Genomic DNA, 20,928 nt, shown 5'->3' with positions numbered 1-20,928 from the left:
GTGTGAACATCTGAACTGTTATTGATCTTCAGCACTGATATTTTAAGATATCACAAGATAGGTGTCTCATTACTGAAAAAACCATGGCATGCTCTCCACAAGCCCCTCATTAATTCACAAAAATATATGCTCTCCCAGATCAAAGCACAATACGTTTGTTGTCTGGTGTGGGTAGATTTTTCATCAATACAATTTTGAAAAACCTAAATCCAGTTACTTGATGCATTGCGATGGACGAGTTCAATTTGACACCTCAAACATCTCTTCTAGAGATTACGGTAAGAGAATATTAGACCCTCCTCCACTGAGTTCATGAATGTGCAAAGCTCCTCTTCGCTCTCTATCATCTGCAGCATAATGCAACAGAGCAGTAACGACAAAATGTAAACTCTAGGCGTTATTGCCAATTCACAGACATGAAAGAGGAATCTTGTGCTCCTCCAAATCATTAGAACAATGAGAATTCACTGCAAAGTTGTTGTGATCGCTGTCTGTTTAGGAGTTTTTCTACTTTTGTACTTTTTGGGGGGGAATGCTGCAGACGATCCGCCTTTGAAAGAAGTTGCGGAGGATTACTATTTTCCAACGTCCTCTGGGCTTGGAAACATTGTTGCATCGAAGTTAACAAAAAAGCCTCTCGATGAACTTCACATTCTACAGAAACAACCACTCACGGACCGAAAAGAAGCGAAAGTAGTCAGTAGAGGAGGCAATGCGATCGCAAAGCGGTAAGCAATTCTCAGACCATTGCTTGTTGATGTGATTTATTGCCTTTTTCTCCACGCCTATTTTTTTTTTTCCTTCAACCTTTTGGCACACATTTAAAGACGTAACATGTCTCAAGTCATGTGGTGATTTTCTGCACTTTTAATCTACGGATTGCATTACTATCTGCTTACCGATATGGTTTATTTTCTTTTGTTCCTTTTGGAAGTTATGGAATGACTCCACACGTATCCTTTCCCTCTTCATTCAGGAAGACGTGTTCTCCCATCAAAAACATACATGGGCTCAAATATAAATTATGTTCAAGGACGTTGCCAACAAACAATGGCTTTATCTGTCACGAGAAGACCAAGCATGCAATTGTCATTCAAATCATATTTTTATTATCACATGTATTTCTCTTAATGACCGATCAATGTATTGATTGGATTTATTGCAAAGGTATTTGCACGTAATCTCTCACCCATTCGGTGAGTTGTGTGCATATTTGATCGCATGATGATCTCAAATAATTGTTTGTACACCGGTTTAAGAAAAAGGCTCGAGTGTAAAAATACTTGTGTAGTTTTGTGAGGTTTATCCCTTTTAAGTCCTGTGGTTAACGGGTTTAAAGGTCACCTTGAGAGGTCTTCAATATGGAGTATAAATGAGTCCAAGGAGACCCACTGATTACACCGCTGGGAACTGACGAGCATACATTTACATATCTTTCAGAATTACTTGCATCCAGGACCTATGCCTTCATAGGGCACCTGGTAGCCTGGTGTTTAGAGCTTCGGACTAGTAACTGAAAGGTTGCAAAATCGAATCCCTGAGCTGACAAGGTAGAAATCTGTCGTTCTGCCCCTGAACAAGGCAGTTATCCCACTGTTCCTAGGCCGTAATTGAAAATAAGAATTTGTTCTTAACTGACTTGCCTAGTTAAATAAAGGTAAAACAAATAGTATTTGTCCCTTCAAAGTAAACAAGCCCTTCTAGATATATAATGAACGCAACATGTTGGTCCCATGTTTCATGAGTTGAAATTAAGGCCACAAATTTGTTTAAATCCCTATTAGTGAGTGTTTCTCCTTTGGTAAGATGATCCATCCACCTGACGGGTGTGACATATCAAGAAGCTGATTAAACAGCATGATCATTAGACAGGTGCACCTTGTGCTGAGGACAATAAAAGGTCATTCTTAAATGTGCAGTTTTGTCCCACAACGCCACAGATAAAGTTTTGAGGGCGTGTGCAATTAGCATGCTCACTGCAGGAATGTCCAGCAGAGCTGTTGCCAGAGTTGAATGTTAATATCTCTACCATAAGCCACCTCCAATGTCATTTTAGAGAATCTAGCAGTACGTCCAACCGGCCTCAAAACCGCAGACCACGTGTAACCACGCCAGCCCAGGACCTCCACATCCGGCTTCTTCACCTACAAGATCGTCTGAGACCAGCCAGCTGGACAGCTGATGAAACTGTGGGTTGCACAACCAAAGAATTTCTGCACAAACTCTCACGGAACCTCATTTGCGTGCTCGTCTTGACCTGACTGCAGTTTGGCGTTGTAGCCTACTTCAGTGGGCAAATTCTCACCTTCGATGACCACTGACACGCTGGAGAAGTGTGCTCTTCATGTATGAATCCCCGGTTTAATCTGTACCGGACAGATGGCAGACAGCATGTTTTGCATCGTGTGGGCGAGCGGTTTGCCGACGTCAACGTTGTGAACAGAGTGCCCCATGGTTGCGTTGGGGTTATTGGTATGGGCAGGCATAAGCTACGGACAATGAACACAATTGCATTTTATCGATGAGAATTTGAATGCACAGAGATAACGTGACGAGATCCTGAGGCCCATTGCCGTGCCGTTCATCCACCGCCATCACCTCATGTTTCAGCATGATAATGCACGGCCCCATGTCGCATGGATCTGTACCCAATTCCTAGAAGCTGAAAATGTCCCAGTTCTTCCATGGCCAGCATACTCACCAGACATGTTACCCATTGAGCATGTTTGGGATGCTCTGGATCGACGTGTGTTCCAGTTCCCGCCAATATCCAGCAACTTCGCACAGCCATTAGAGGAGTGGGACAACATTCCACAGGCCACAATCAACAGCCCGATCAACTCTATGTGAAGGAGATGTGTCGCGCTGCATGAGGTAAATAGTGGCCACACAAGATACTGACTGGTTTTCTGATCCACTCCCCTACCTTAAGGTATCTGTGACCAACAGATGCATATCTGTATTCCCATTGAAATGTGAAATCCATAGATTAGGGCCCAATAAATGTATTTCAATTGACAGATTTTTCTTATGAACTGCAACTCAGTAAAATCTTTGAAATTGTTGCGTTTTATATTTTTGTTCAGTGTAGATGACCTCAACTACTGGTCAAAACAATGTCATCCCATGCGCTCATCCCCTCTTTCCTGTGCCTTCTGGATAATAACTAGGCAATGGTTTGTCATCTTTCACTATTTCTGTCCAGGGGTGGAAACATTTTGTCATGGATATGATCATATAATCCAGATTTGATAATCTAAAGGCAATACTTTCTGTTGTAAAGCTTGCTTTCGCCAACACCAGCGTTTCCCAAACTCGGTGCATGTTTTGGTTTTTGCCTGAACACTACACAGCTGATTCAAATGATCAAAGCTTGATGATTAGTTGATTATTTTAAATCAGCTGTGTAGTGTTAGGGCAAAAACCAAAACGTGCACACCTTGGGGTCCCGAGGACCGAGTTTGGGAAATACTGTCCTGTTTGATCAGTGAACTGGTTGGAAGCATTTATAAAGCATTCAGACTGGACCATAGTGTCCTGGCAGTGACCACACCCACACGTGTGTGCCCTCTACTGATAAGAGAAATGGGGTGATGGAGGAAATTGACTAAAGCAGGTTTCACAAACATAACGCTCTGAAAAAAGAAAAAAAAACTACACATCTGCCTTAGCTTTAGGCCCTTTACCATTTGGTTCTGGTGAAAGAGAGGGATAGAATTGCCATAAGATATATGCTATTATGTTGTCTTGGTTACTCTTCCCTGCTTATCATTGTTTGTGGAATTTCCCCACATATTTCTCAGTCAAGTGAAAATTGTACATATATGATACTGTCGTCACAACAAACACTTGCCTTCATCATCTGGAATATTGTAAAATGGTGTGCCCTGACCCTAACAAGGTATTCATTCCATTGCGTTGACACCTTGGATGACTAAAGACTGCTCTCTCTGTCTGCAGGTCTTGAAACCTCCCTACTTACCAAAGCATCCTGGCGAGATTTTAAGGGACATCTTATGTGGGCCTTACTCAGGGGATAAAGCTCTTTTTTTGCAGGAGTGAGACAATGAAGGAGAGAAAGAGGGAGAAAGTACCTCCTGGGAGACATGGGCAGAGGCTGGTGTTGAGTAACTTGGAACATCTGTTTATCAGAATACACGTGGCAAGGGCTGATGATTCACTTAAAGAGAATGGAACTTTATTCAAATCCGTTATGCATGGGGAGGACTTACATATTCCGAAAGGAAAGCAAGCACATTTTTGTTATTCCCTCCTCACAGCCTTCATCCAAGCAAGCCTTCAGCTCATTGTAGTAGTGGGTCGTGTCTGATTCTGAATAGTGTAAATCAAGGTTTGAAAGATTGTTGCAATGCAAGGCCATAGGCACAGTACTCTTTGTCAATAATTAGTTCAGTTCTTGTTGTATCCCATCAGAGCTAGTGTGAGTCTGTCCAAATGTTTCCAGATGGGTGGAATATACAGTACCAGTCAAAAGTTTGGACACACTTACTCATTCCAGGGTTCTTTTTTTATTTTTACTATTTTCTTCATTGTAGAATATTAGTGAAGATAGCAAAACTATGAAATAACACATGGAATCATGTAGTAACCAAAAGTGTTTCTTCGAAGTAGCCACCCTTTGCCTTGATGACAGCTTTGGACACTATTGGCAATCTCTCAACCAGCTTCATGAGGTAGTCACCTGGACTGCATTTCAATTAACAGGGGTGCCTTGTTAATTTGTGGAATTTCTTTCCTTCTTAATAATGCACTTGAGCCAATCAGTTGTGTTGTGACAAAATTAGGGGTGGTATACAGAAGATAGCCCTATTTGGTTGAATACCATGTCCATATTATGGCAAGAACAGCTCAAATAAGTGAAACAACAGTCCATCATTACTTTAAGACATGGAGGTCAGTCAATCTGGAAAACTTCATGAACTTTGACAGTTTCTTCAAGTATAGTCGCAAAAACCATCAAGCTCTATGATGACACTGGCTCATGAGCACCACCACAGGAAAGAAAGACCCAGAGTTACCTCTGCTGCTGAGGATAAGTTATTTTAAGTTAACTGCACCTCAGATTGCAGCCCAAATAAAATGCTTCAGAGTTCAAGTAACAGACACATCTCAACATCAACTGTTCAGAGGAGACTGTGTGAATCAGGCCTTTATGGTCGAATTGCTGCAAAGAAACCACTACTAAAGGACACAATTAGAAGAAGAGACTTGCTTGGGCCAAGGAACACGAGCAATGGACATTAGACAGGTGGAAATCTGTCATTTGGTCTGAGGAGTCTAAATTCGAGGTTTTTGGTTCGAAACCGCTGTGTCTTTATGAGATGCAGAGTAGGTGAATGGATGATCTCTGCATGTGTGGTTCCCACCGTGAAGCATGGAGGAGGAGGTGTGCTGGTAAGGGGGTGCTTTGCTGGTGACGCTGTCTGTGATTTATTTAGAATTCAAGGCACACTTAGCCATGCTGGTTACCACAGCACTCTGCAGCGATACGCCATCCCATCTGGTTTGCACTTAGTGGGACTATCATTTGTTTTTCAACAGGACAATGACCCAAAACACACCTCCAGGCTGCTGTGTAAGGGCTATTTGACCAAGAAGGAGAGTGATGGAGTGCTGCATCAGATGACCTGGCCTCCACAATCACCCGACCTCAACCCAATTGAGATGGTTTGGGATGAGTTGGACCACAGAGTGAAGAAAAAGCAGCCAACAAGTTGCTCAGTATATGTGGGAACTCCTTCAAGACTGTTGTAAAAGCATTCCAGGTGAAGCTGGTTGAGAGAATGCCAAGAGTGTGCAAAGCTGTCATCAAGGCAAAGGGTGGCTACTTTGAAGAATCTAAAATATATATATTGATTTGTTTAACACTTTTTTTTTGGTTACTACATGATTCCATATGTGTTATTTCAAAGTTTTGATGTCTTAACTATTATTTTACATTGTAATGAATAGTAAAAATAAAGTAAAACCCTTGAACCTTTGACTGGTACTGTCGTTTTAACACTCCGATTACCTCACATAAGTAGCATGTGCTTCTTAATGGGGCTTTGCTGGGTCTGTGTTCACAACATTCATTTTACTGGTCCAGGCCGGATATAAACTCACCAAAAAAATAAGTCTCTTTTTCAGGACCCTGTCTTTCAAAGATAATTTGTAAAAATCCAAATAACTTCACAGATCTTCATTGTAAAGGGTTTAAACACTGTTTCCCATGCTTGTTCAATGAACCATAAACAATTAATGAACATGCACCTGTGGAACGGTCGTTAAGATACTAACCGTTTACAGACGGAAGGTCACAATTATGAAAACTTGGGACACTAAAGAGGCCTTTCTATTGACTCTGAAAAACACCAAAAGAAAGATGCCCAGGGTCCCTGCTCATCTGCGTGAACTTGCCTTAGGCATTCTGCAAGGAGGCATGAGGACTGCAGATGTGGCCAGGGCAATAAATTGCAATGTCCGTACTGTGAGACACCTAAGACAGCGCTACAGGGAGACAGGACGGACAGCTGATCGTCCTCGCAGTGGCAGACCACGTGCAACAACACCTGCACAGGATTGGTACTTCTGAACATCACACCTGCGGGACAGGCACAGGATGGTGACAACTGCCCGAGGTTACACCAGGAACACACAATCCCTTCATCAGTGCTCAGACTGTCCGCAATAGGCTGAGATAGGCTGGACTGAGGGCTTGTAGGCCTGTTGTAAGGCAGGTCCTCACCAGACATCACTGGCAACAACGTCACCTATGGGCACAAACCCACCGTCGCTGGAGCAGACAGGACTGGCAAAAAAGTGCTCTTTGTTTATTTAACTAGGCAAGTCAGTTAAGAACAAATTCTTATTTTCAATGACGGCCTAGGAACAGTGGGTTAGCTGCATTGTTCAGGGGCAGAACGACAGATTTTTACCTTGTCAGCTCGGGGATTCGATCTTGCAAACTTTCGGTTACTAGTCCAACGCTCTAACCACACCTCTTCACTGTCGCAGTTTTGTCTCACCATGGGTGATGGTCGGATTCGCATTTATCGTCGAAGGAATGTGCATTACACCGAGGCCTGTACTCTGGAGTGGGATTGAGGTGGAGGGTCCGTTATGGTCTGGGGCGGTGTGTCACAGCTCATCGGACTGAGCTTGCTTCATTGCAGGCAATCTCAACACTGTGCATTACAGAGAAGACATCCTCCTCCCTCATGTGGTATCCTTCCTGCAGGCTCATCCTGACATGACCCTCCAGCATGACAATGCCACCAGCCATACTGCTCGTTCTGTGCGTGATTTCCTGCAAGACAGGAATGTCAGTGTTCTGCCATGGACAGCGAAGAGCCCGGATCTCAATCCCATTGAGCACGTCTGGAACCTGTTGGATCGGAGGGTGAGGGCTAGGGCCATTCCCCCCAGAAATGTCCGGGAACTTGCAGGTGCCTTGGTGGAAGAGTGGGGTAACATCTCACAGCAAGAACTGGCAAATCTGGTACATTCATGAGGAGGAGATGCATTGAAGTACTTAATGCAGCTGTTGGCCACACCAGATCCAGAGGTGGGACCAAGTCATTGTTTTACAAGTCACAAGTAAGTCTCAAGTCTTAGCACTCAAGTCGCAAGTCCGAGTCATATTTAAGTCAAGACCAACAAGTATCAAGTCAAGTCTCAAGTCCCTAAACTTTGAGTTTCGAGTCCTAAACAAGTCATAATGTGCTCTTCACTAAATGTAATACCATTTCATATTTTTAACAAGAGTAATAGTTAGTATATTACATTTACGCAAATCATGAATGCTTTTTAAAATTATCTATATATTTATTACTTTCCAAATAAATGTTACATTTCCATGGGTAGCCATGAGAAAGACCCCTCCCCCTACATTGCGTAATCGCCCAACCTTAGCCTACTGTAACCAGTCTGTGTGTTAACGTATGTCAATGGTTTTAGGATCAGCAGTAACATCAGGCATGATTTAGGCTACCAACTGCCTAGCCAGTTGTAGCACATTTATTTAGCCTACATGCTACACTAGCGAAGTTATAAATTAAATAGCTCTCGGCTATATTAGCTACGACTTACCGTTCTTTGTGCAGGTTCAAATGTCGAACAAAGTTGGAAATTGTTGCGCCTCCGTCTGTAATTTTCTTCCCGCATGTTTTGCAAGTTGCAATTAGTTTTTTGTTGATACAGCGTCGTCTTTATATCCAAAAATAATACTTTTGGGCATCATCTTTCCAAGGGCTCCATCTGAACTCACCCGCCGACGTTCCTTTGCACTGTTACGCACAACTTTTTCTCAGCTGGCACAATTTGATAGGCTGCTGTCCGACTCAAACTGTAATTCGTTAAATGAAGAGTTGATGCGCCGCACACTTTTTTTTAATAGCATTTTTAATATTTGGGCTTGGGGAGGGTGTCAGGTCGAGTCAAAAGGCTCAAGTCCAAATTAAGTCACGAGTCATTGGTGTTAAAGTCGAGTTGCAAGTCATCATATTTGTGACTCGAGTCCACACCTCTGCCAGATACTGACTGTTACTTTTAATTTTGACCCCCCCCCTTCATTCAGGGACACATTATTCAATTTCTGTTAGTCACATGTCTGTGGAACTTGTTCAGTTTGTGTCTTAGTTGTTGATTCTTATGTTCATACAAATATTTACACGTTAAGTTTGCTTAAAACAAACGCAGTTGACTGTGAGAGGACGTTTCTTTTTTTGCTGAGTTTAGTATGCATCATAGAACAACACATTTTAGGGTTAGGTTGCAGGTTAAAAGAGAATATGCCTCTCTCTCAGTATTACATTCCCCCTACTACTATTGTACACAGTACATGCTCATAAACATGAATTGTTCTTGAAAGAGCCATCAAAGCCTAGAGGACAGGTTTCTCTTGAGCCCTGCCATCAATCATAATCTGTGTTGCATGATTGTCCCTCAGCCATGCAGAAAACGAAGTGTCACGCTTGGAGACTGTCCTGCAACCCACCTTTCCAAAATCCTTTCACAACTGATAGACAAAGGATGCTTTGTTCTGAAGGAGGATTTTTGTGGCCATGAGTTTGCATTCTTCCAGTGCTCATGCTAATGCCTACATTTACAGGTGTTATATAAAAAACACAGCCCATACAGTATATACAAAGTGCAGCTCTGAGTATCTAGGTCTAGTTCTACATTGAGCTATAAAAATATATATATTTTCAGACTGATATTCAACTCTGCTGAATCCATTTGAATTTAATGGCAGTCTCTGCGCTGTGCAGAGAGAATTTTTAAATCAGATATAGAAACTTGAGCATTAGAACAAAGCCCAGTGGATATATATATACAGACCTACAGTACAGGGGGAGGGAGTTCTGCTCACTCTGAACACTCTTCAGGGACGTCTTAATGAAGGCCTTGAATATGGACCTGTTGGTTAGCTGTCTGTCAGTAGAAACAGTGTGATGACGTGCTGTCTGGATTGTATGTGTCTCAGGCATATCCTGCATGTTCCTGCCGTGCCTCTTAACAAAGCTGTAGATGTGTTCTCATGGCGTTGCCGTTGATATGTCCTTGAAGTAGCAGCCTTGCTTTGGTGCGACATGGCTCTGCTGTTCGGATGTTATTTGATGAGGCTTCTGTAAACTGAGAGTCTTTAGTCTTGCTGCCCTTGTGTGTTCCCTTGTATCAGACAGAGGAGTGACATGGGACTGGGCAGGCTCTCATCGAAGCACGCCCGAGCTGAAGAAGTCATGCACCTGGCCGTGGTGGCCTGCGGGAACCGCCTGGACGAGACGCTTACCATGGTCAAGTCGGCCCTCCTCTTCAGCATCAAGAGGATCAAGTTCCACATCTTTGCCGAGGACCCCTTGGCCTCTCAGTTTGAAAAGAAGGTAAGTACCCTCAGGCAGGTACTAGAGCACATGATCTAGGCTTTAGGTACGGTATGTTTCTGGAAAAGGAACACACTAATTCTCAAAATATAGGCCTTATTGAATATTTTCAGAGACTCATGCTTCTCATGCACATCTTGGTTGCTGCTCAGTAATATATTACATTTACTGCCAGATCTGAGCTTGTTTGAAAAAATAAATAAAAAACACGTAAGATTTTGCTTCAACATCTTACAGGCTTCAGACCCTTTTATCTCAAGGCCGATCATGTCACTCAGACATTTGTCTCACTGCATTACCCATGAAACATTTCAGTCATCTTTAGTTTGTTTATTCACGATCCAAGCTTTACAAAGTCAATGTGTTGGGCTACTGTGTAGCTGTAAATCTAAAGGTATACATACTGGTAAACGAAAACAGCATGCATGCGTGAGGCTACATGCCCTTTGAGTGTTTATGGGGTATGGTCTGTGTAGCATGTGAACCTCCCCTTTATAATTGGCTTCATGCTAGCCAGGAAGTTGAGTTAGTTAAACCCTAAAATCAGTAGCATATGTGCAGGAGATGGAACATTCCATGCCTGCCTGCACTGGTCAAAAAGGAGGGGTGAAAAGGGGTTCTGGCGTCGATCTATGCACCTACTCAACAGAAACCCGGCCAGCTCCGCCCACTGATCTTTGTTTTGGGGCCAAATTGTTTAATAATGCTGACGATTATGGAGGGCTTCAAAATCTAACGGAGCAGAAAATCATAGGCCTCTGTGTGACAGCAGTGTTTACTTTGAGGGGGTAACCCTCAGGCTTGGACAGAATGGGATACCTCCTTGTTTAGGTTAGTTTCACTGGGTTAGGTGTAGTTGTAGCAACAGCTGGCAGCATTATGGTCAATGTACAACACCACTGCACTTACTGTAAAGACATGACTTCATTGGTTTACAAAGACTTCCTCAGATGTGTACAGTGCCTTTGGAATGTATTCAGACCCTTTGACTTTTTCCATATTTTGTTAGGTTACAGGCTTATTCTAAAAGTGATTTAAATAGTTTCCCCCGCTAATCAATCTAAACAGAATACCCCATAATGACAAAGCGAAAGCAGGTATAGACATTTTTGCTAATTTATAAAAAATATTTTTTTTTAATTACATTTACATAAGTATTCAGATACTCAGTACTTTGTTGAAGCACCTTTGGCAGCGATTACAGTCTCCAGACTTCTTGGGTATGACGCTACAAGCTTGGCACACCTGTATTTGGGAAGTTTCTCCCATTCTTCTCTGCAGTGAGCTTGTGGGTTTTACTGACTGATCAGAGGCTACCAAGTAGCCAATGGCGACTTTGAAGGAGCTTCAGGCCTTTATGGCAAAGACTGGTCAATGTGTGAGTGTGACCACAATATCACAAGCGCTCCACAAATCTGGCGTCTATGGGAGGGTGGCAAGAAAAAAAACCTTAAAAAAAGCCACATTAAGTCTCGTTTAAGCTTTGCCAAAAAGCACATTGTAGATTGAGGCCAAGTGGCAAAAAGTGCTGTGGTCAGATGAGACCAAAATTGAACTTTTTGGCCTGAACGCAAAATGATATGTCTGGCGAAAACCCAATACGTCTTTCCACCCAAAGAACACCATGCGTACAGTAAAGTACGGCGGTGGTACCATCCTGTTGTGCAGGTGTTTCTCTTCAGCAAGGACTGGAGCACTTGTCAGGATAGAAGGGAAAATGGAAAGTGCAAAATACTGACAGATTCTTGAGAACCTGAAGCCCTCTGCCAGGAAGTTGAAAATGGGAAGATGGTTCACGTTTCAACATGCCGCCAATGACCCAAAGAACACTGCCAAAGCAACAGTACAGTGGCTGAAGGACAAGAAGGTGAATGTCCTTGAGTGGCCTAGTCAGAGCCCTGACCTAAATCCAGTTGAGAATCTGTGGAATGACTTGAGTGCAGTCCATGAGCGGTCACCATGCAATTTGAATGAGCTTGAACAATTCTGCTAGGAAGAATGGGCAAATATTGCACAGTCTAGGTGAGCAAAGTTCGAGACGTATTCAAAGACACTCATGGCAATAATTCAACGAAAAGGTGGTTCCACCAAGTATTAACTCAGGGCTGTTCACTTATCCAAATAGTGTATTTTACTGTTTTTCATTTTAATTTTCAGATTTTCTTTCTCCCACTTGCATATTGTGGGTTACTGTAAGGCTGTAGGCAACAAAAGGTGAACATTTTGAAAGTGGGTGGTGACTTTCTATACCCACTGTAAATAAGGTATGTTTTTTTAATTTGGAATAAATTAGCAAAAATGTCTGAACTAGAGGTCGACCGAGTAATCGGAATGGACGATTTAATTAGGGCCGATTTCAAGTTTTCATAACAATCGGTATTTTTGGCCACCGATTTGCCAATTTTTTTTATTATTATTATTATTATTTTTTACACCTTTATTTAACTAGGCAAGTCAGATTAAGAACACATTCTTATTTTCAATAATGGCCTAGGAACGGGGGTTAACTGCCTTGTTCAGGGGGTATTCGGTGATTTGTTTTTGCAACCTTCTGGTTACTAGTCCAACGCTCTAACCACCTGCCTTACATTGCACTCCACGAGGAGCCTGCATGGCAGGCTGACTACCTGTTACGCGAGGGCAGCAAGAAGCCAAGGTAAGTTGCTAGCTAGCATTAAACTTATCTTATAAAAAAACTATCAATCTTAACATAATCACTAGTTAACTACACATGGTTGATGATATTACTAGTTTATCTAACGCGTCCTGCGTTGCATATAATCGATGCGGTGCCTGTTAATTTCTCATCGAATCACAGCCTACTTCGACAAACGGGTGATGATTTAACAAGCGCATTTGCAAAAAAAGCACTGTCGTTGCACCAATGTACCTAACCATAAACATCAATGCCTTTCTTTAAAATCAATACACAAGTATATATTTTTAAACCTGCATATTTAGTTAATATTGCCTGCTAACATGAAATTGTGTCACTGCTCTTGCGTTCATTGCCTGGCTCGTTGCGAACTAATTTGCCAGAATTTTACGCAATTATGACATACCATTGAACGTTGTGCAATGTAACAGGAATATTTAGACTTAGGGATGCTACCCGTTAGATAAAATACGGACCGGTTACGTAGTTTTGTTTTCGAGATGATAGTTTCCGGATTGGACCATATTAATGACATAAGGCTCGTCTTTCTGTGTGTTTATTATATTATAATTAAGTCTATGATTTGATAGAGCAGACTGACTGAGCGGTGGTAGGCACCAGCAGGCTCGTAAGCATTCATTCAAACAGCACTTTCGTGCGTTTGCCAGCAGCTCTTCGCAATGCATTGCGCTGTTTATGACTTCAAGCCTGTCAACTCCCAAGACTAGGCTGGTGTAACCGATGTGAAATGGCTAGCTAGTTAGCGGGTGCGCATTAATTGCGTTTCTAACGTCACTCGCTCTAAGACTTGGAGTAGTTGTTCCCCTTCCTCTACATGGGTACCGCTGCTTCGAGGGTCGCTGTTGTTGATGTGTTCCTGGTTCGAGCCCAGGTAGGAGCGAGGAGAGGGACGGAAACTATTCTGTTACACTGGCAACACTAAAGTGCCTATGAGAACATCCAATAGTCAAACGTATATGAAATACAAATGGTATAGAGCGAAATAGTCCTATAATTCCTATAATAACTACAACCTAAAACTTCTTATCTGGGAATATTGAAGACTCATGTTAAAAGGAACCACCAGCTTTCATATGTTCCCATGTTCTGAGCAAGGCATTTAAACTTTAGCTTTCTTACATGGCACATATTGCACTTTTACTTTCTTCTCCAACACTTTGTTTTTGCATTATTTAAACCGCACACTGCTCTTGATAGTATCACTGACATTTAATAAGCTTACGTATCGGCCTAACGGCCTTCGTCAGAGCTCTGAAAAGCTCTGACGAAGGCCGTTAGGCCGATACGTAAGCTTATTAAATATCAGTGATACTATCAAGAGCAGTGTGCGGTTTCCTTTTTCCTTCGTCCTGTTTCAACTGTTGCCATGCACCTGCAACAAGATTGCTCAGATGTGCCTTTTGAATTTTGCATTATGTAAACCAAATTGAACATGTTTCATTATTTATTTGAGGCTAAATTGATTTCATTGATGTATTATATTAAGGTAAAATAAGTGTTCATTCAGTATTGTTGTAATTGTCATTATTACAAATAAATAAATAAAATCGTCCGATTAATCAGTATCGGCTTTTTTTGGGCCTCCAATAATCGGTATCGGCGTTGAACCTGTTTTCGCTTTGTCATTTATGAGGTATTGTGTGCAGATCGTTGAGGATTATGATCATTAAGGCTGTAACATAACAATGTGGAAAAAGTCAAGGGGTCTGAATACTTTCTGAAGGCACTGTATGTAGACTTGAACTCTCAGGAGTGTCAGAATAAGGAATATTTCCATTTGCTCTTTCAGTTATCCCTCTCCCATACACCTTGACTCAACCTTTCGAGTTGCAGTTTTGTTACTTTGGAAGTTAGATATGCGATGATAAAGGATACCCTATGATGGCATCTTAAAATGGCTGTGCTACCTCTAACAGCTAATGATGATGGTGTCTAGTAACTTTGTAGTTTCTCTTTCAGCTGAGCCAGTGGGCCCGTGCCATCTCCAACAAGTTCCAGTACAGTATCTACCCAATCACGTTCTCTGTGGGGAATGCAGAGGAATGGAAAAAGCTGTTCAAGCCCTGTGCTGCCCAGAGGCTGTTTCTCCCTGTAAGGCTACAGCACATTTATCAAACATATACACTGATTTAAACTGATGAAGATGTATATTAATCAGCAAATGTGTTTAGATAAATGTCCAGGTCATCTGTTTCCTATTTCTGTTCCACTCTGAGCTGCATTCTGACCCCAATGCATTTTCTATTAGATAGATAGGTTTAGCTTAGTTTATACAAGCATACGAGTGATATACCCAGAGAATAATAGTGTATCCTTTTATTATGGATTTTACTTGTTGTATTACATTTGTATATAATCAATTACCTTAGCATGGTAATATATATGGATTTATTCATACCCATTGAGCTTTACTTAACAAACCAGCAATCCCCAGAGTTTGAATTCAATGGACATGCCAATATATATATTTTTATGGACTATCTTTGAATCAGTGTGCACACACACATTACTTTATCTTCATACACATTGCATCACACCGTTGTAAAAAGTGGTAAGCAATCCATGACTGCAATTTGATTGATTGGCAGATGATTCTCCACAAACCATATACTTTGCAGGTGCCAAGTGATATTTGATTCTCACCAGGAACAGATTGCTTTGTGTTTCTCCTCTTCCCTCAAGCCATTGTAGGTTTTGAGATGGCACGTACTGTATGTATAAAGGTCTGTCACTGGAATAGGAAAATAATTGATATTCTGATTGCAACTTACACATGATTGTCGTGACAATAGGTGATCCTGAAGGACGTGGACTCTCTACTCTACGTGGATACAGATGTGCTGTTCCTCAGGCCCATGGATGATATGTGGAGTTTCCTCAAGGCCTTCAACACCACCCAGCTTGCTGCTATGGCCCCAGAGCATGAGATCCCCAAGATTGGCTGGTACAGCCGCTTTGCACGCCACCCCTTCTACGGGGTCACCGGGGTCAACTCTGGAGTCATGCTGATGAACCTTACAAGGATCCGAAGAACTTTGTTCAAAGTAAGGATCATCATCAATCAATCAACATTTTGGTCGTATTCCCAGTCCCATGTCACTCACTACTGAGTTTTTCTGCCCTGTTGTCCACCTCTGAGTTAAATCTCTACGGACAGTAGTTGTATCATTCAATCATATCTGTCTGAAGCCAGCCAGCTTAAGATTTGGCACTCCGTCTCAACAGTTGGAGTCCTCAATGTAGTGTAGGCCATGATTTAAGGCTCTGTGATTGCCACACTCACATTAGAGCAGTGCTTCAGCACACTCAAGCTCAAATTGGCATTTCCCTGCATCCAAGAAAGCGCATTTCAAATTGTAACTTGGGGAATACTTGGCTAAAACTCTGTAAATTTGCTCCTTTCAAATTGGGCATTTCTGTAGTGTAAGATGTGTAGCTGCTACTTGGGTTGTGGAGTAAACCAGTCCTTGTTCCTACTCCAGAACAGCATGATACCCAGTGGCCTGTCATGGGAGGACCTCCTCCACCCACTCTACCAGAAGTACAAGAACCACATCACTTGGGGCGACCAAGACCTCCTCAACATTATCTTCCACTACAACCCAGGTACACTCTACCACACCACAAATACGAAAATAAAATGGTATATCATTTCACCGCCATTCATGTTGACAGCAAGAGCTGTACTTAGGCTTGCATCAATTTACAATGTTTCCCCAAAACATGATTCCAAGGGTGGTTGCATAAATGTCATCTTGTATGGAATTCAATACAATTCCTTCAGGCAGGTGTCGTTATTGGTTTTCCTGCTCTAATACAACCACAAGAAAGAACTCTCCTGAATGAGGTCAATGCTGTGGAACTAAACAAGCCTGCGGCTGCAGCAGATTGTCACAAGTACTAATTGTTCCAAGCCTTAAGTAGACTTGGCAGGAGCATTGTTTATCTGACAACATGAATGGAACCTGTCTGCTAAACAAGCATATCCCTAGCAGCATCCCCAAATACATATATATTTTTTTTAGAAAGGGCTATGTGGAGGGAGCAGCCAGTCACTGTGTATGATCTGCATCCAACATGGAAAGACTTTAGTGTCTGGTGTCTGATCTTTCTCCTTTTATGTCTGCCCGTAACCTGGTCTCAGAGCATTTAGTATTATTCTGTACGTAAATCCGAGACACTCCATTTAGTGTGATATGTTACATTTTATATGGTTATATAAGACAGATGGTTACTTAAGGCAAAAACGAAAGTGGGGTGGATGGGTGGGCGTATAACGCAAACATCTAGCAGTGGGTTGCGAGTTTGAATCTCATCACGGACAACTTTAGTATTTTAGCTAATTATCAACTACTTTTGAGCAACTTTGAAACTACTTAGCTAACCCTTCCCCTAACTTTAACCATTTTTGCTAACTCTTAGGTTGAAGGGTTAAGGCTAACTCCTAACTTAACCCTAACCCCTAACCCATCTAGCAACACAATGGTTGCGAGTTCAAATCTCATCAAACAACTTTACCATTTTAGCAACTAACTACTTTTTAGCTACTTTGCAACTACTTAGCTAACCCTAACTTTAACCCTTCACGTAACCTTAACCCCGCAGCTTAACTAACGTTGGCAAGCTAGTTAACGTTAGCCACCTAGCTAGAATTAGTAACATATCATATGTTTGGAAAATGTAACATATTGTACATTTAGCAAATTTGTAACATATTACGAAATGTAATTTGTAACATATCATATGAAATAGGTGATGGACATCCAGAAATTAATACATACTATACGAAACATCATACTAAATGGAGTGTCCCGGATTTACTTACAGAATAATACGAAATGCTCTGAGACTAGGTTGCTGCCCTTGTTTCTGGTTGAAGGGGATTCTCCATTGGTGTTTTTCTCTCTTCCCAAGCCAAGATTTAATGCATTTTTAAAAGGACTAGAATCATTTTAGTTGTGAAGCAAGCCATTTGATAATTGACATGTTTTGGGATCAGCAAAACATGAGTTCTGAACGATTATCATTGTAGGTTGAAGTCATTGGTTTTTGTTCTTCTAAATGCTCTCTTTTTTCAATACTGGTGTCACAGTATACACTATGGTAAGCTTTGAGACATTGTGCAGAAATCTGATGTAACAGACATGTAATGGTGTGTTCCTATGTTTGCAGAGTCTCTGTACATCTTCCCATGCCAGTGGAACTACAGGCCTGATCACTGCATGTATGGGAGCAACTGTAAAGGAGCGGAACAGGAAGGTGTGTCCATTCTCCACGGGAACCGAGGAGTGTATCATGATGACAAGCAGCCAGCTTTTAAAGTAGTGTATGATGCAATACATGCGGTAAGAATAATCTATTCATTTGAGTGGATTGTTTCACTAACAACTGCGAGTTTCTTTACTAGATTGCCGGTTACATCCTCTGGGACAAAGGCAACTAAATATGAAGGGGGAGGATCTCAGAAAATGATCAACCTTGGTATTAAATCCTTCTGTCCTTTTCTCCCCCTGGAAATGCTAACAGAAGGAAATCCTTGTCTCACCGCAACATCAGCCCCCTCTGCTGTCCATAGATAAGCCTTTTATTAACCAGAGAATTTGATTCATATCCACCACCCCCTTCTACTGTACCTACAGTAAGCCAATGGCACAGTTGATTTATAAGAGGTTTGATAGGCTACCACTACTGGTGTCTAACCCTGAGGCCTGCAATGATTCTGTTTTACAGTACCCCTTTGAGGACAACATGTTCCAGTCGCTGTTCTATCCCCTCCAGACCAAGTTTCTGGACACTGTCAACACCCTGTGTGGTCGGATTCCCCAGGTGTTTCTCAAACAGGTAGAGAAGACCATGAGGACCGTGTATGAGAAGAAAGTGGTGCGTCATGTGAAGCCTCCACCTAAATAACTACAGGAAACTGGATAGAGGAAGTTGTTTCTGACTTCACTATGGGAATCTTTCTGTGGAAGATGTGCAATGTCAGGAGTCCCCAGACCAGACTGCCATATTATGACTGACTGAACAAGTATGGAAACTGATTGATGGAGTCGGAATGCGTTGCACAGCACAGTGGATCACAAATGACATTCCATTTGATTGGAATGGTGGAATGGATCATGATGATCATGTAGGACAGGCATTCAGTGCTGGTCAATGATGCCGTGTGTGGGGTAAGCTTGCCTTATCACCCACTTAATTGTTTTTACAGAAACTGATTTACAGGTAAAAATGTGATTGGCTTCATTTGTTTAATACCTTTTTTAAGTACAATGCTTTCTTCAGGTCAGGATAAGTCCTGGTGGAGAGAATTAAGTGGGACTTAAAAAAATGGCAGAGGTAATTTTGTTTCTCTTAGAATGTGCATGGAAGTGTCTGCCGTAACACCTTTATACCTGAGGCTTCTGGAAATGGTTTGAAGTGTTCCTACTCTGCCTGGAGGTCAGCGCCTAACTGATCCTTTTATGTCAAACAAAGCTAATAGGTCTTTGCTTAACCAGAGCTTTCTGTCAAAGACAAAATCACTTGCATATCTGTACATGTGGGAATGAGTGGATGTGATTCAATTTGTCCAGTTCGCCAAATTCCAATGACAGTATTAAACACAGTATCATGAACATATCATACACTAGAAATGACCATTCATATTTTGTATAGAAGATGTATAGGTAAATGCCCTATTGCAGGGGTAGGCAACCCTGTTCCTGGAGTGCCGCAGACACTTCATGTTTTTGCTTTAGCTGACCTGGAAGACCAGGTGTGTTGAATTTATGCAATCACTGAAGTGATCAACTAGGTCAGGTGTGGTGCCTTAGTTGGAACAAAAATCCTGCAGTACTTCAGGAACAGGGTTGCCTGCCCTATTGCATTGCTGTAATAGTTTGACTTGTGCAAATAGAACAGGGCATGCATACCATTAGTCCTCTATTCAATTGTCAAAGCATTGCAAATCCCTATATGAAAAAGCAGTGTAGTTGTCGCAGATCAAAACTACCAAAGTGCTAGTGCTTATAGTCGGACAGTATTTTCAAAACAATATGTGCCATGTGTATTATTAAATGCTCTTAAATGTTTCTTTTGTTTGTGCAAGAAAAGGACAGTAAACTTAATGAAAGTGTCTTGCTATAAAGTCATACTATCAGTGAGTGATACAGTATGTGGACTCTGGGTCAACAAACGCAAGGATTTCTAATGTGATGTTCGTGGAGCCTACTCCGTCGATTGTCATGTGTGTTTACCGGTAATCATTTAAACTGGAAACTCAAGATGGTTGTATTTATACATGCTTATGTTTACTCTTTTTTTCCAGAATAAAGAAAATGCCAACAGTTCTGTGTCTATATTAGTGGAACATAAGATATGCACAGCCTTGCAGCTATAGATTCAAGACATTTGAAATAAAACGTGCAGGGGACACTCAGTGGTTTGTCAGATGTATGCCCATCCTGAAGTACATAATGTGAAAAAAGCAAGGCAATGATTTTTAGAGGATTAGTATCTATTATAGAAGAAACCCTCCAGCTTGAAGGTGCTGGCATGAATGTACAGTGTGTTCGGAAAGTATTCAGACCCCTTGACTTTTTTGACATTTTGTTGCGTTACAGCCTTGTTTTAAAATTGATTAAATTAATGTTTTCCCCCAATCTACACACAATACCACATAATGACAAAGTGAAAAGTTATTTTTACACATTTATAAAAAAAATAAAAAAAATATCTGATTTACTTAAGTATTCAGACCCTTTGTGATGAGACTCAATTGAGCTCAGGTGCATCCTGTTTTCATTGATCATCCTTGACGTTTCTACAACTTGATTGGAGTCCACCTGTGGTATATTCAATTGATTGGACATTATTTGTAAAGGCACATCTACCTACAGTGCATTCGGAAAGTTTTCAGACCCCTTGACTTATTCCACATTTTGTTACGTTACAGCCTAATACCCCATAATGACAGAGAAAAAACATGCTTTTAGAAATTTTTGCAAATGTATAAAAAAATATGAAATCATATTTACATATGTATTCAGACCCTTTACTCAGTACTTTGTTGAAGCACCTTTGGCAGCTATTGATTACAGCCTTGTGTTCTTGGGTATGACACTACAAGCTTGGCACCTGTATTTGGGGAGTTTGTCCCATTCTTCTCTGCAGATCCTCACAAACTCTCAGGTTGGATGGGGAGCGTCGCTGCACAGTTATTTTCAGGTCTCTCCAGAGATGTTCGATTGGGTTCAAGTCCGGGCTCTGGCAGGGACACAAGGACATTCAGAGACTTGTCCCGAAGCCACTAATGCATTGTCTTGGCTGTGTGCGTAGGGTTATTTTCCTGTTGGAAGGCGCGATGGACCTCTCTGTACTTTGTTC

The 20,928-nt window shown here is 41.7% G+C and overlaps 1 protein-coding gene across 1 annotated transcript; it reads left to right on the top strand.

Moving 5' to 3' along the window:
- The first annotated feature begins 320 nt into the window (after positions 1 to 320).
- On the top strand, positions 321 to 19,889 carry LOC106582850 (glucoside xylosyltransferase 2). The gene is made up of 7 exons (XM_014166378.2): positions 321 to 728; positions 9,683 to 9,884; positions 14,521 to 14,652; positions 15,354 to 15,605; positions 16,044 to 16,167; positions 17,734 to 17,906; positions 18,292 to 19,889. Exons 1-7 carry the CDS (start codon positions 457 to 459, stop codon positions 18,469 to 18,471), a joined length of 1,335 nt encoding a protein of 444 aa, XP_014021853.1. The 5' UTR covers positions 321 to 456; the 3' UTR covers positions 18,472 to 19,889.
- The last annotated feature ends 1,039 nt before the right edge of the window (positions 19,890 to 20,928 follow it).

This window comes from Salmo salar, chromosome ssa22 (genome assembly GCF_905237065.1).
Source record: "Salmo salar chromosome ssa22, Ssal_v3.1, whole genome shotgun sequence".
Lineage (NCBI taxonomy): Eukaryota > Metazoa > Chordata > Actinopteri > Salmoniformes > Salmonidae > Salmo > Salmo salar.
Note: the sequence above shows the minus strand (reverse complement) of the source record. Positions and strands in the feature narration are given on the sequence as shown.

Excerpts from the sequence above, each read along its gene's own strand:
- LOC106582850 (XM_014166378.2), top strand. The coding sequence starts at position 457 with ATGAGAATTCACTGCAAAGTTGTTGTGATCGCTGTCTGTTTAGGAGTT. Across the intron at positions 14,653-15,353 it reads CCCAGAGGCTGTTTCTCCCT|GTGATCCTGAAGGACGTGGA; the intron begins GTAAGGCTACAG and ends TCGTGACAATAG. Across the intron at positions 15,606-16,043 it reads TCCGAAGAACTTTGTTCAAA|AACAGCATGATACCCAGTGG; the intron begins GTAAGGATCATC and ends TTCCTACTCCAG.